Source organism: Mustela nivalis, assembly GCF_964662115.1.
Source record: "Mustela nivalis genome assembly, contig: HAP1_SCAFFOLD_330, whole genome shotgun sequence".
NCBI classification, from domain to species: Eukaryota; Metazoa; Chordata; class Mammalia; order Carnivora; family Mustelidae; genus Mustela; species Mustela nivalis.
Window position 1 is genome coordinate 528707 of NW_028136316.1, and position 13848 is coordinate 542554.

At 48.3% G+C, this 13848-nt stretch overlaps 1 protein-coding gene and 2 long non-coding RNA genes across 3 annotated transcripts in view; 1 reads left to right on the forward strand and 2 right to left on the reverse strand.

Moving 5' to 3' along the window:
• The window catches only part of LOC309857082, a 33290-nt gene extending 25710 nt beyond the window's left edge, over positions 1–7580 (reverse strand). Inside the window, exon 1 of the long non-coding RNA XR_014307470.1 lies at positions 7457–7580. This is a non-coding gene — a long non-coding RNA (uncharacterized lncRNA). The remainder of the gene's footprint in view (positions 1–7456) is intronic.
• LOC309857080 overlaps positions 1–9100 on the reverse strand; it is a 155748-nt gene extending 146648 nt beyond the window's left edge. The window contains exon 1 of the long non-coding RNA XR_014307468.1: positions 9047–9100. This is a non-coding gene — a long non-coding RNA (uncharacterized lncRNA). The remainder of the gene's footprint in view (positions 1–9046) is intronic.
• A 390-nt stretch (positions 9101–9490) lies between these two features.
• LOC309857084 (uncharacterized protein) overlaps positions 9491–13848 on the forward strand; it is a gene marked incomplete at both ends in the record, with an annotated part of 58135 nt that continues 53777 nt past the window's right edge. The window contains 3 exons of the mRNA XM_082749966.1: positions 9491–9632; positions 9888–9997; positions 10102–10292. Of these exons, the coding sequence (XP_082606092.1) occupies positions 9491–9632; positions 9888–9997; positions 10102–10292 (443 nt within the window). The remainder of the gene's footprint in view (positions 9633–9887; positions 9998–10101; positions 10293–13848) is intronic.

Below are 13848 nucleotides of genomic sequence, written 5' to 3' on the forward strand. Positions count from 1 at the left end.
AGTGTAGATTCAGGTAACAACCACCACAATCAAGATCAGATTTCATCAACACAAAAACGTTCCCTCTCAGTAACCCTTTCCAGTCACAACCACCCACTCCACCCCCAACCTCACCAGCCCTAACCCTTTGGTGACTGCTAATCTCTGTGATAACAAAAATGCGAATGGCTGCCTAGAGTGTGTGACCTGTACAGACTGGCTTTTTTTACTCCGCATCATGACCTTGAAATCCACACTAGTTGTTGCATGCATCCAGAGTTTGTTCCTTCTTAATTGCTGAGAAGTATTCCATCTGGTATGGATGTGCCACTCCTGTACTGAAGGACATTTGGGTTATTTCCAGTTTTGCCATGCGAAAAGTAAAGCTGACATTTTTAAGACCTGCAAAATATTTATCACTATTACACAGTTTTGTATCAATTCCCTGACCTCTATGTAGACTGTTTTGTTTGTTTTTAACTTGCAGCAAGAATTACTATAAAACTCTAATTTTGGGGCCACAGACCCTTGTGGTCTTAGCAAAAGACCTGCCCTCATGAAGCATACTACCAACATTTAATGAGTATATTGGCCAGGAAGCTATTTTTTGTTGTAATAACGATGTAAGAAATAAATTTACACAGAAAATGCATATGCAGAGAACACGAATTCCTAGTGCAAATGCTAGGTCACAAGCTACAAATATTTTTAAAGGAATTGCTACCAACTGGCCTTCAGAAAATGTAAAGCAAAGCAGCTTATCTTAGCCACCAAGGCTGTTACAATGTCCACTTCTTACTAGATGCACTAACAATTTTGTAGTCTTTAAAATTTGACTTCCCAAAAATATTGTTTTGTATTGAAGTAATAGAAGTTATATATTTCTCATGTTTCTGGACTTAATTTGTCATTCTTTAACTACCTATTCATATTCTTTGGCCAACATTCTATTGAAAGGTTAGTTTACTGACTATCAAACTTGGCTCAAACATATGTTAAAAAGAAACATCCTTTAAAACTACATGTATCTGAAATCCAACACATATTAATAGCCCAAGACAATATCTGACTTTTCAATGTGGACGATAAAAATTTAGTGGATATGGTTCCCCAATTGATAAGTGCTCTTCTACTACACACAATGTCTTTATGAAGAAACCACATCTAATTCCAGCTCTAAGTGAAAAAAATGAATGCAGGGATGCCTTGGTGGCTCAGGCACTTAATCAACTGACTTCAGCTCCCGTCATGATCCCAGGGTCCTGGGATCGAGTCCCTCATGGGGCTTCCCGCTGAGCAGGGAGCCTGATTCTGCCTCTGCCTGCCTCTCTCCTTGCTTGTGCTTCCTCATTCTCCCCCACCTCCTCCGACAAATAAAATCATTTAAATTAATTAATTAATGAATAAATTTTGAATGGATATCACTTCTCTTAAATTCCCTGTGAAATACCAAGTCATCAATTTTCTGTAACAATAAAACTATCTCCAGTTTCATTAAGAAACATGGCTGGCCTCTCTTTCCCATTTAAGGTCATCTAACCAATAGTTCCCAATAGCGCTTTCTAGACCAGCACTAGCAGCACTAACATCACCTGGTAACTTCTAAGAATAAATGCAAATTCACAAGCCCTACCCCAGACCTACTTCATAAAAAGACCCAGAAGGTGGTGGGTAGAGCAGGAAATCAAGCAATGTGTTTCAACAAGCATTCCAGGGGATTCCGATACATAGGAACGTTGGAGCACCACAATGTTAAACAAATTTAGTAGAAAAACATTAAATCTGGATTGTCTTCCATACTTTTTCTTTTCATGAAAGACTTCAGCAAAGTTAATCATGCCACAGATCCTAAGAATCCAGAGACATATTTTCATTCTCCCCCAAAGCAAAACAAAACAAAAAGAAAACTGGAAACTGGATGTTAGCTTTATTTCCTACAAAAAGGAATCCCTAAAACTATGAAGTGATCACAAAAAAATTTCCTTAGAGAAGAAAAACCCAAAATGAACCACAGAGAACCAACAGGTCAGAACTGATGTCTTTCAAACCAGAGACTCAATTAGTTTTGAATCACACACTGCCTGATACCCCCATTTCTACATGGAACTACAACCTATAGCACGTTCAAAATTCAATGAACTAGCATCTTAAACAGCACCAGGAAAACTATAATTATGCAAATATTTGTGGTCCAGGGAATAAACAAATAAATTGGTCAAATAAAAGTAATTCTGCATGGGCAGAATAAAAGTGACCTTCATGTTGTTTTGTCCCCTAATTTCATCCAAGCATGTATTACCACATTCACAACCAAAAGAAAGGAGAATCAGGAATATATGGAATGATACAGGAACTTACCCTACAAATACATCACTTATTTTTTAAATTTTACCAATGTGCTGATAATCTCTCTCCTTCGTGGGATAAAAATTCAAAAGAGGCTTTGGTAGTACCAGATAAACCGAGTTCCAACCTTCATGCTTATTAAAGTTTGAAATTCGAAGTGAACACATGGGTATTAACCCGGCTACAAGCAGGTGTTACTATGGTAGCTACCTCCTATCCACCTGGGTAAGTGCCCCATTTCTCTCCAAGTAAGACCTTCTGAGCAGGGAGCCCGACGTTGGGCTCAATCCCAGGACCTCAGGATCCTGACCTGTTCCAAAGGCAGATACTTAACCAAATGAGCCACCCAGGCACCCCAAGACCACAGAACGGTTTGGTTTTGACTGAAGGTCGTTTTAAGCTGAATTTTTATTTCTTGAAACCTCGGGTATTCTGGCAGACTTATGATATTCGACAACTTTTACTTCTAGAAAAGAATGAACAGTGTATAAACCTTCTACGGTACATAGGAAATCTCATCTCTTCTCAGAAAGCAGTCATCAGGTTTATGTTTTGTTTTCTTTTGTTTTCTCCCTGACTAACCACCAAGTACTCGACAGATTTGAAGATCCAATACAGGCTGATAATACTGGCAGCCTACATCCCCTTTAATTTCCTGTCCCCCGCAAAAGTAACTTCATGTTAAAATGTATTGCGAATGCTCTTATTATGAAGTTTTAAGTAAGATTATTTTTAACATATCCCTTCTACCAGTTTCTTTTCTCAACCAAAGGATCACTTAAATAGTTTTTCTAAACTGAGAAAGGGAGGGAAAAGAGAGCATTATCTAATCCTGTTGAAAAATTAAAATTTCCCTTGTTTACCTTATGATTTCCACTATTCCTGATTTCTGACTAACACTGTAGTTTTCTTGAAGTGTCTTTACTGACAATTCTTCTTTGCCACGACAGTCAATCACTGCATAGAACTGAAATTAAAGCTCAATACGTGAAGTGAATGAGTCAACACTTCCATTTAACAGAATTAATCCACAGTCCTCAACAGAATATACTCTGTATACAACTTTCAATTACAGGTAGATGAACACAAGAGAACTTACTCGACAGACAGCATAACCCCTCCATCGATACCCAACATGTTCTGTTCCCATTCTTAAACTGCCTTTAGACACCAGGTCACATGCACACCCATCTTGTTCCTCAAAACCGATTTTGCACATGACGGATCTGCGCTTCCTCAGCAGACTTTAAGACTTCATCGGGCACTTAAATAACTAAATGGACAACCAAATAGGATTAGGAATCATCAGAGTTCTTGTTCAGGTCAATGTGCTCATGCTCTGAAGCTCCACAAAGCTCCAGGAAGTACTTTCAAGGCACTGCCTACCGCATCCAAGACTCAAGTTCTGGGTTTAATTTCCAGCCCATGGTGAGAAAAACAAAATGAGAAAAAACAGATATATTACTTTTAAGGACACACTTCATCAAGACAACTTTCCCCTATCCCAGTAACATTACAGACACAGGATTCAAGCCCTAGTATGAAAGGTTATTTATTACATAAAACTTTAAAACGGATGGAACAGTTTTAAGGGGGATTCCAACTAAAACTCGTCTTCATCTATTCTATACACATTTCCTGAAGCCCTGTCAGTGCCAGGCACTGTACTACACAGTTTAGAAAAATAAAGATGTGAAAAGAGAGGTCCTGCCCTCAGGGGGCACCTGTGTGGCTCAATTCAGTTAAGGGTCAGATGCTCAGGATCTCAGGCTCATCAGATGGAGCCCCATGTGGGGCTCAGAGTCTGCATGAAGACTGCTTAAAACTTTCTCTCTCCCTCTGTCCCCACCCCCCTCAAAATCATTAGGTTGTTTTGTTCTGTTTTGTTTTGTTTTCAAAAGGTCCTACCCTCAAAAATGGTAAAATGTAATAGGTGATCCAATAAAACTTCTGTTCAAGTGTTAAATGAATTGTACACGATCTGGAGGGCGAGGTAAGCCAATAAAAATACAACTCGAGTGTTACAAAGATGACCTACACCTGACTGGATTGATGAAAAGGCTTGCCGAGACATCTAGGAGTCCAAATGGTAGTGAGGCAGGACACAGAAGCAAGGGAAAGCATTTCAGAGAAAATCCAGAGCAAGAGAAGTTGTGAAGGTATGGAAATGAGGTCCCATGGTCCAAGCCCAAGACAAAAGCTGTTGGCAGGAAACACAGAACCCTATATGTGAAGGGCAGATTGGGATTGGTGGCAGTCTGCTTGCAGAAATCTTAAAGGAACAGAAAAGAACTGAATCAGGAGCCCCTCGTGATGCTTGGCATTTGGACTTTATTTCAAAGGCAACGAGAGGGGCACCTGGGTGGCTCAGTGGGTTAAAGCCTCTGCCTTCGGTGCAGGGCATGATCCCAGGGTCCTGGAATCTAGTCCCACATCAGGCTCTCTGCTCAGCGGGGAGCCTGCTTCCTCCTCTATCTCTCTCTGCCTGCCTCTCTGTCTACTTGTGATCTCTGTCAAATACATGAGCAAAATCTTTAAAAAAAAAATTAAGAAAGAAAGAAAAGAAAAGGCATGAAAACTGCCAGTGGACCAAGCAGAGAGAGTTGGATTTGCCTGCCTTGGGCCTGGACGCATAAGGCTGGTGATGGTTATTATACAGTAAATGGGAGTTACCAGCCTGTGGGGAGAAGTGGAAAGGAGTGGATGACCTCTGAAGTGAAGGAAGAGCTGAAAAAGGATGGAGGAGGGAACAAACAACTAACGTGTATTGGCCTACCCAACAAATGACCTCCAAGAATCATAAATCCCAGATTCAGTAAAGCCTTTCCCAATGTACCCACACAGACCAACTATGTCTCCCATGGACTCACTTATTCCAAGGATGCGACTCCCACCACTGAAGACCTTTTTGTCTCACCTTTTCAACATCCGTTCGGTTCCCTGAAAGCAGGCATTTTCTATACACTTCACCAATGACTTGAAAGAGCAGTGACTGATAGAACTCTACAACTAAGGAGGCAAAAGCTTTCTCCGTTTATGGGCTGTAGAAACGTTCCACACACCAGGCTTGATCCTTACACTGCAGCTGAAAGAAGACACCTGTGTTCAAATGAACACCTTTTGTTCATTAAAAAATTACCTGTTTTAATGCAGGTAATAAAAAGGCACCAAGGAGCTATCCTATTTCTAGAATGTTTAAGGGTCTACACGCAGAGTGGAGCTCTAAAATAGTCTGAGGATGAAACAGCAGCACTGGTCAACTCACAACCACACACACAAACACGGATGACACTCCATAAGGCAGGCCCAGGAGTGCATCCAACTGGATGACTCCACGTACACCAAATTCAGGAACATGCGCAACAGCTCCCCAGCAACGGCAGTCAAGAACCGTGGCAGAAGTGACCCTCAAGAGGGTTATCACAGACTCTGGGGTCCTGGGTGTAAAGTCACGTGGTGTGTTCCCCTTGTGGAGGTTCCTCAAGCTTTTGGCTTATGATCTGTGCACTTCTCTGTATATATGCTGCAGTTCAAAAAGTTTACTTAAAGGGGTGCCTGGGTGGCTCCATGGGCTAAGCATCCAGCTCCTGACTCTGGCTCAGGTCATGATCTCAGGGTCCTGGGATGGAGCCCTCAGTCTGGCTCCTGGCTCAGTGCAGAGTGTACTTGACATTCTCTCTCTGTCCCTCTGCCCTCCCCTGCCCCCACAGAGACTCTCTCAAGGAAAAAAGAATATTTAAGATAATAAATAAGCCTTAAAAACAAACAAACAAAAAACCCCTTCCCTTAAAAAGAAGAAAAGAACTTCCCCATGGGGAGGAAGACAACACAACCAAAAAGGCCCAGGTGACAGAGCCAAAGAGAAACTGAGAGCAAAGAATAAACATGTTTCAGGTCAGACTGCAAAGGACACATCCAGGGATCCACTATTACCTGAAGTTCTAACGAACTGAGTTTGTGTTGACAACTTCCTCACCCAGCTGCCATTTACCAAATAGTTTTGTTTTTGGTTTTGGCTTTGGTTTTTTTGGTCATAAAGAGAGAGAGAAAGCACACAAGCAGGCAGAGAGGCAGGCAGAGGTGGAGAGAGAGGCAGGCTCCCCGCCGAGCCCAGAAGCCCGATGGGGCACTCCATCCCAGGACCCCAGGATCATGACCTGAGCCGAAAACAGTGGCTTAACCCACTGAGCCACCCAGGCGTCCCTACCAAAATTGTTTTTATTCATCTTGGAATTTCTTCAGCATTGACTGAAGCACAGGATGAACCTACGTCACTGAAACCTCCCATCCCAGCAACTAACAGCATACACTGACAAGTTAGCTGGCCTAGCCTCAGAAAATGGCAGGCAACTAAGGAAAAGCAGACTAGCCTCTACACAAAGGTCTCAACTTTACATTATCCCCAACCCAATGAGCTAAACGGCAAAACCTACAGTAATAACCTACAGAAGTAACTATCCCTTGCCCAAAAAGAAAGGAGATTGTGTGCTGCCCAAAAAGACAAATGTGTACCTTAACGCTGTCTAGAAAGACACCCATCACCCCACTGCAGTGATCATCAGAAAACAAACAAACACAAACTGACAGTTCAGCTTTCCAAAAAATTACATTTTCTTTATCCAACCCCAACGTTTATCTTCAAACACAAGAAAGGAACAGACATTTGCCGCTCAAGACAGGAAAAGCACAACAACCAGCATAACTGTACCTCCACCACCAAATCGCTCAGGAGAAGAAAACGTAATTCAGGACAGGCAAATTAAAACCACTCTACACATGGTCAAAAGAAAACGTCTAAACTCCTCCAATCCACAGAAAAATCCCTGCTTCCTCTCTTTTTGAGCCCATCCATACCAATAACCCAATGCATACAAGTGTCAAACCAATCCAGCCCGTTAGAAATGAGACAAAAACTTGGACAAATGTCCTCCCTCAAGTCATGGTGGGAATAGGACCCCTTTGCACCGAACAAGAAATACACACAACCAAAACCACACATCAACCACCTGCAAATACAAAAAAGCCATCCTCAACAAGTTGGAAAGAGGACCTCAAGGAGAGCTCTCAACTCCCTCCCACACCTTAAGCAACAAAAGTCCACCCACCAAAGCTAACCCAGATCTTCAGGTACCTGGTGGCGGTGCCTTCCCTCACATCGCAGAGGCTGCCTATCAAGGCTTCAGCACAGCTTCTGAAGGTGCAGATGCTCTAACCCCAAAAGCCTTTCTCTGCAGCAAGTTCCCTGGTCTTTCTGGCCTTCTGAGGAGTGAGGAGTGGGGGAAAGGGGAAGGAAGAGACAGGGATCCAGTTAAAAAGGAGGAGAAACAGCAAAACACGGGCACTGGTGAGCCCTCGCAATTTCCCAGGCATCCAGTGCTGCAAACTTGGCTCGGAGACCACCCACCCACCCTTTTCAGGGACCTAAATGGGGAGTGCACCGGGCGCCCCCAAGGGCACCCCGCAACCTCAGGGCCCAGACTGTGCTACCTCAAACAGGCTTGGGAGATGGCAGCGGCCCAAGAGAGGCCGTGGTGGGCACGGAGAGCGGGCTGACTTGTGGACTGCAGCATGGGGCTGGGGGCGGGGGCAGCAGAGGAGACTGGCTGGATCTGGACGGGGCACGCAGAGGCAGCGAGAGGCCAGTGGCGGGGAGTGGGCCGGCTCCTTCTCTCTCCCCTCCCAGGCTGGCGCCCTCCCTCCCTCCCTCCTCACTGGGTAAATCTCCCTTTGCCTGGGAGGAATGGCCATGGCGGTGGCAGCGGTGGAGGGCCGCTGAGGAGCCGGCGCCAGGGCTGCTGCACCAGAGCCGCCAGCCCCTAGCGGGAGCGACCGCGCCCGCTGACACCACAGCCTCCCCCAGCCCCAATGATCTCCATTTTAGCAGCGCGCGCCTCCCTGGGCCCTGAGTAGCCACGGAGACTGGTCGTCCCTGCCCCCTCTCGCCCCCAGCCCTCCCTCCGCTTCCACCCTCTCAGCTCAGAGCAGGTACCTGGTCGGGCTCTCCTTATCGCGCAAGGACAAGGGTGGGCTCTACCCCCGCCCGCTCCCCCCCCCAAGCCCAAAGTGGCGCCACTGGAAGGAGAAATGCCATCCAGGAATTCCTCCCAAACCTGACCCCCCCCTTCTCGGCGCCAGGCCTCAACCCTACCTCTGCCCTTCCTCAGTTGCTGGCCCTCGCTGGAGCTGCCGCTGACGCTGCCGCTGCCGCCGCTTGCGCGGCCCCCGCCGCGGCTCAGCCGCCGCCGCCATCTGCGTAGCTGACATCTGCGCCGCAGCCGCCGCTTGAGTCGCCAACACCGCTTGTGCAGCCGACGCAGTCTGCACCGAGGCCGCTGTCTGCTCCACCGCTGCTACCGCCGCCGACGCCGCCGCTGCCGCTGCTGGAGCTGAAAACGCCCAAGCGGTTGCCGCTTGTGCAGCCCAGCTGTCTGCGCCAATGCCGCTTGCACCGCCCCTCCGTCGTCTGTGCCGCCGCCAAATCCGCCTGCGCCGCCGCCACCGCCGTTTGGGCCGCCGCCGCGGAAGCCACCTCCATCTGCTCCGCCGCCGCATGCGCTGCCAACGCCCCTGTCCGCACCATCACGGCTACCGCCGCCAACACCGCTTATGCTGCCGCCGCCGTCGCCTCTGGAGCCCTCGACGCCTCAGCCGTTGCCACTTGTGTAGCGGACGCTGTCTGCGCCCACGCCGCTTGCACCTCCGCCGCTTCCGCCGCCGACACCGCCTGCGCCGCCGCCGATGCCGCCTGTGCCGCGGCAGCCACCGCCCTCTGCACCGCCCCGCTTGCACCGTCGACCCCGCTGTCTGTACCGCCGCTGCTACCGCCGCCGCCACCGACTCTGCCGCCGCCTTCTGCACCGCCGCCTTCTGCACCGCCGCCGCTGTCTGCCCTGAGGCCGCCTGAACCGCCGACGCAGTCGTCTGCACCGCCGCTGTTACCGATTCCGCCGCCGACTCTGCCGCCGCCGCCCCTACGGTCTGTGCCCCCTGCGCCGCCGCCACTTGAATCCCGATGCCGCTTGTACAGCCCAGGCCGCATGCGCCGCCGACGCCAACGCCGTCCCCGCCTGTTTGACGACGCCGCCGCCTCTTCTCCGGCCAACGCCCTCTACACCGCCTCGGACACAGCTTAGGCCGCGGATGCCCCGGCTGCGCCATCGCCGCTATGGGGGCTGACGCCACTGGCGGCGCAGATGGTGGCGGCGGCGGAAGCGGCGGCGGCGGAAGCCGCAGCGTCAGAGGCGCAGGCGGCCTCGGCGGCGGAAGCAGTGGCGCCACAGACAGTGGCCTCGAGGTCGCCAAGGGGCGTAGGGGCAGATGACTTCAGCTGCACAAGCGGCTTCGGCTCCGAAGGCGTCCGGGACTCAAGCGGTGGTGGCAGCGGCATAAGCGGCGGCGTCGGTGGGGATAGCAGTGGCGGCGGCTTCAGCGGCGGCACAAGCGGCGTCGGTGGCGGCGCAGACGATTTCAGCGGCGGAACCAGCAACGGCTCCTACGACGGCGTCAACGGTGCAAGCGGCCTCGGCGCACAATGGCGACGGTGCAGACGGCAGCGGCTTCAGCGGCGGCGGTAGCAGCGACGGTGCAGACAGCGGCTTCGGCGGCGCAAGCGGCGGTGCAGACGGTGGTGGCTTCGACGGAACAAGCGGCATCGGCGGCGGCGCAGGCGGTGGTGGCGGCGGAAGGGGCGGCGACACAGACGACGGTGTTAGCGGTGCAAGCAGCACTGGCGCAGACAGCTGGGCTGCACAAGCGGCGACCGCTTGGGCGTCCAAGGCTCAAGCGGCGGCGGCGGCGGTAGCAGCGGAGGAGCACATAGCGGCGTCGGCACAGACTGGGTCAGCTGCACAAGCGGTGTTGGCGACTCAAGCGGCGGCTGCGGCGCAGATGGCAGCAACGCAGATGGCGGGGGCTGCGCAAGCGGCCGCAGCGGGAGCTCGAGGGCCAGCAACTGAGGAAGGGCAGAGGTAGGGATGAGGACTGGCGCCGAGAAGGGAGGGGGCCCGGCTTGGGAGGACTGCGTGGACGGCATTTTCCTTCCAGTGGCGCCACTTTGGGCTTTGGGAGGGGGGCGTGCGGGGGTAGAGCCCACCCTTGTCCTTGTGCGATAAGGAGAGCCCAACCAGGTACCTGCTCTTAGCTGAGAGGGTGGGAGGGGAGGAAGGGCTGGGGGCTAGAGGGAGCTGGCGACGACAAGTTTCCCTGGCTATCCAGGGCGGAGGGAGGCCCGCGCTGCTAAAATGGAGATTGTCGGGGCTGGGGGAGGCTGTGGCAGCAGTGGACGCCTTCGCTCCCGCTGGAGGCTGGCGGCTCTGAGTGCAGCAGCCCTGGCAGCTCCTCCTCAGTGGCCCTCCGCCGCTGCCACCGCCATGGCCATTCCTCCCAGGCAAAGGGAGATTTACCCAGGTAGGGGGGAAGGGAGGGAACCAGCCTGGGAGGGCAGAAGGAAGGAGCTGGCCCATTCCCCGCCACAGGCCTCTGGCTGCCTCTACATGCTCCCTCCAAATCTGGCCAGTGTCTCCCCTGCCCCACCCCACGCCCCCCCAGCCCCAGGCTGCAGTCCACAAGTCCACTGCTCCCTATGCCTGCCTTGGCCTCTCTCAGGCCTCTGCCATCTCCGCTGCCTGTGGGAGGCAGCATGGTCTGGGCCCAGAGGTTGTGAGGTGCACATGGGGGCGCCCCGTGCACTCCTGGTCCCTGTTTCCTTCCCTGGAATAGGTGGGTGGGTGGTCAGTCTCTGGACCAAGTTTGCAGCACCGGATGCCTGGGAAATTGCGAGGGCTCACCAGTGCCTGTGTTTTGCTGTTTCTCCTCCTTTTTAACGGGATCCCCCTGTCTCTTCCCTTCCCTTTCCCCCACTCCTCACTCCTCAGAAGGCCAGAAACACCAGGGAACATGCTGCAGAGAAAGGTTTTTGGGGTTAGAGCATCTGCACCTTCAGAAGCTGAGCTGAAGCCTTGATAGGCAGCATCTGCCATGTGAGGGAAGGCACCTCTACCAGGTACTTGAAGATCCGGGTTAGCTTTGGTGGAAGGACTTGTGTTGCTTAAGGTGTGGGAGGGAGTGGAGGGCTATCCTTGAGGTCCTCTTTCCAACTTGTTGAGGATGGCTTTTTTCCATTTTTGGGTGGTTGATGTGTGGTTTTGGTTGTGTGTATTTCGTGTTGGGTGCAAAGCAGACACATGTCCAATGAAGACATATAAATGGCCATCAGACACATGAAAAAATGTTCATCATCACTAGCCCTCAGGGAGATTCCAATTAAAACCACATTGAGATATCACCTTACACCAGTTAGAATGGCCAAAATTAGCAAGACAGGAAACAACATGTGTTGGAGGGGATGTGGAGAAATAGGAACCCTCTTCCGCTGTTGGTGGGAATGCAAGTTGGTGCAGCCTCTTTGGAGAACAGTGTGGAGATACCTCAAGACATTAAAAATAGAACTTCCCTTTGACCCTGACATTGTACTCCTGGGTATTTACCCTAAAGGTACAGATGGAGTGAAAAGAAGGGCCATCTGTACCCCAATGTTTATAGCAGCAATGACCACAGTCGCCAAACTGTGGAAAGAACCAAGATGCCCTTCAACGGGCGAATGGATAAGGAAGATGTGGTGCATATACACTATGGAGTATTATGCCTCCATCAGAAAGGACGAATACCCAACTTTTGTAGCAACATGGAAGGGACTGGAAGAGATTATGCTGAGTGAAATAAGTCAAGCAGAGAGAGTCAATTATCATATGGTTTCACTTATTTGTGGAGCATAACAAATAGCATGCAGGACATGGGGAGATAGAGAGGAGAAGGGAGTTGGGGGAAATTGGAAGGGAGTTGAACCATGAGAGCCTATAGACTTTGAAAAACAATCTGAGGGGTTTGAAGGGGCGGGGAGGGTGGGAGGTTGGGGGAACCAGGTGGTGGGTTTTAGAGAGCGCATGGATTGCATGGAGCAATGCGTGTGGTGCAAAAATAATGAATATTGTTATGCTGAAAATAAATAAGAAATAAATTTTAAAATAACATTATTCCATTGTGTATACATATATATATATATATATATATATATATATATATACATATGTGCTTATGTATGCATATACTTGTGTATATAGGTAGTTTTCCAGTTTGTGGCATTGTGAATAGAGCTAAGAACATCTGTGTAATAAATTTGCATAATTTCATGTGGAAAAAAAAAAACAAAAAAAGAAAAGGTTGACTTTCAGATATAGAATTTAAGAGAGTGTAACCTTGCGAAAGTAATTTATGACCCTATCTATTATATAGTAACTAGGTAGGTACACGAGAAAATATACACATTTTATCTCAATAAAATGCATGTTATAATGTTTATGTAGAAATATGTAACATTTGATGTAAAAATGCATTAATATTAAAGTATTAAGTAGAGCTGATATTATTCCCAGTTTACAAATAAGAACATAATGATTGATTTGTCTGCAGTCTGACAGTATTTAGGTGCAACGATTAAAAACCAAGCTAAATATTTTGTCTCGATATCCGTTTTACATCACATGCCTATTATGCGTAGGCAGAAAGCGTGACACAATTTGAATCCCCATTTTTCTATGTATTTAATAATCTTTCTTGATTTGAGTGCATTGGGGAGCTCAAGTCAAATGAAAGCCTATATTTGTGAAAATTTCACATTTCGTTTGTGAAATGAAAAACAACATTTGTGGTAAGAAAGCCCATAGAATTTTGTTGCATTCTTGATGCACACTCCATGGAGTAGCAGCTAAAAGAGAATCATTGTATAATTAGAAAATAACATCCAAATTAAACAGCAGAAAATAAGTAAATAGACATATGCTTTCCACTACCCAGTTTAATAATTAAAATACAGTCAGATGAAGTGTGCAAATATGTGTATGGAGGGGGGAAACAGAGTGAAATGTAGTCTCAGGAGATCTGGCCTTGATGTTTAGGCTACCTTTCAAAACCCAGGGTGAGGATCTACTTTCTATAGTTACCACATTATATAATTTAAACCTTAATTTTCTCAAGAAATTGCACAATACTCCAGCAAAAGGGAATTATAGCTATCTATACACTAGGAAAACAAAAAACAAAATACAACCAATTAAAGACATTTCCCAAGAACTGCAGATATAGGTTGAATGGATAAAGATGTGGACAAAAACTGTCATTCTTCTGTATCCATATGTTAAAGAACTGAAGAAAAACCATGTCTAAAGAATACACTGGGGTACCTGGGTGGCTTAGTGGGTTAAAGCCTCTGCCTTTGGCTCAGGTCATGATCCCAGGGTCCTGGGATCTAGCCCAGCACTGGGCTCTCTGCTCAGCAGGGAACCTGCTTCCTCCTCTCTCTCTTTCTGCCTGCCTCTCTGCCTACTTGTAATCTCTGTCTGTCAAATAAATAAATAAACTCTTAAAAAAAAGAAGACACAGGAAGTACAAGAATGGTGCCAAAATCAAGAATATAATAAAAATAATTATAACAGAATGAAATAAAAGTTGCATTATAACTGAAATAAA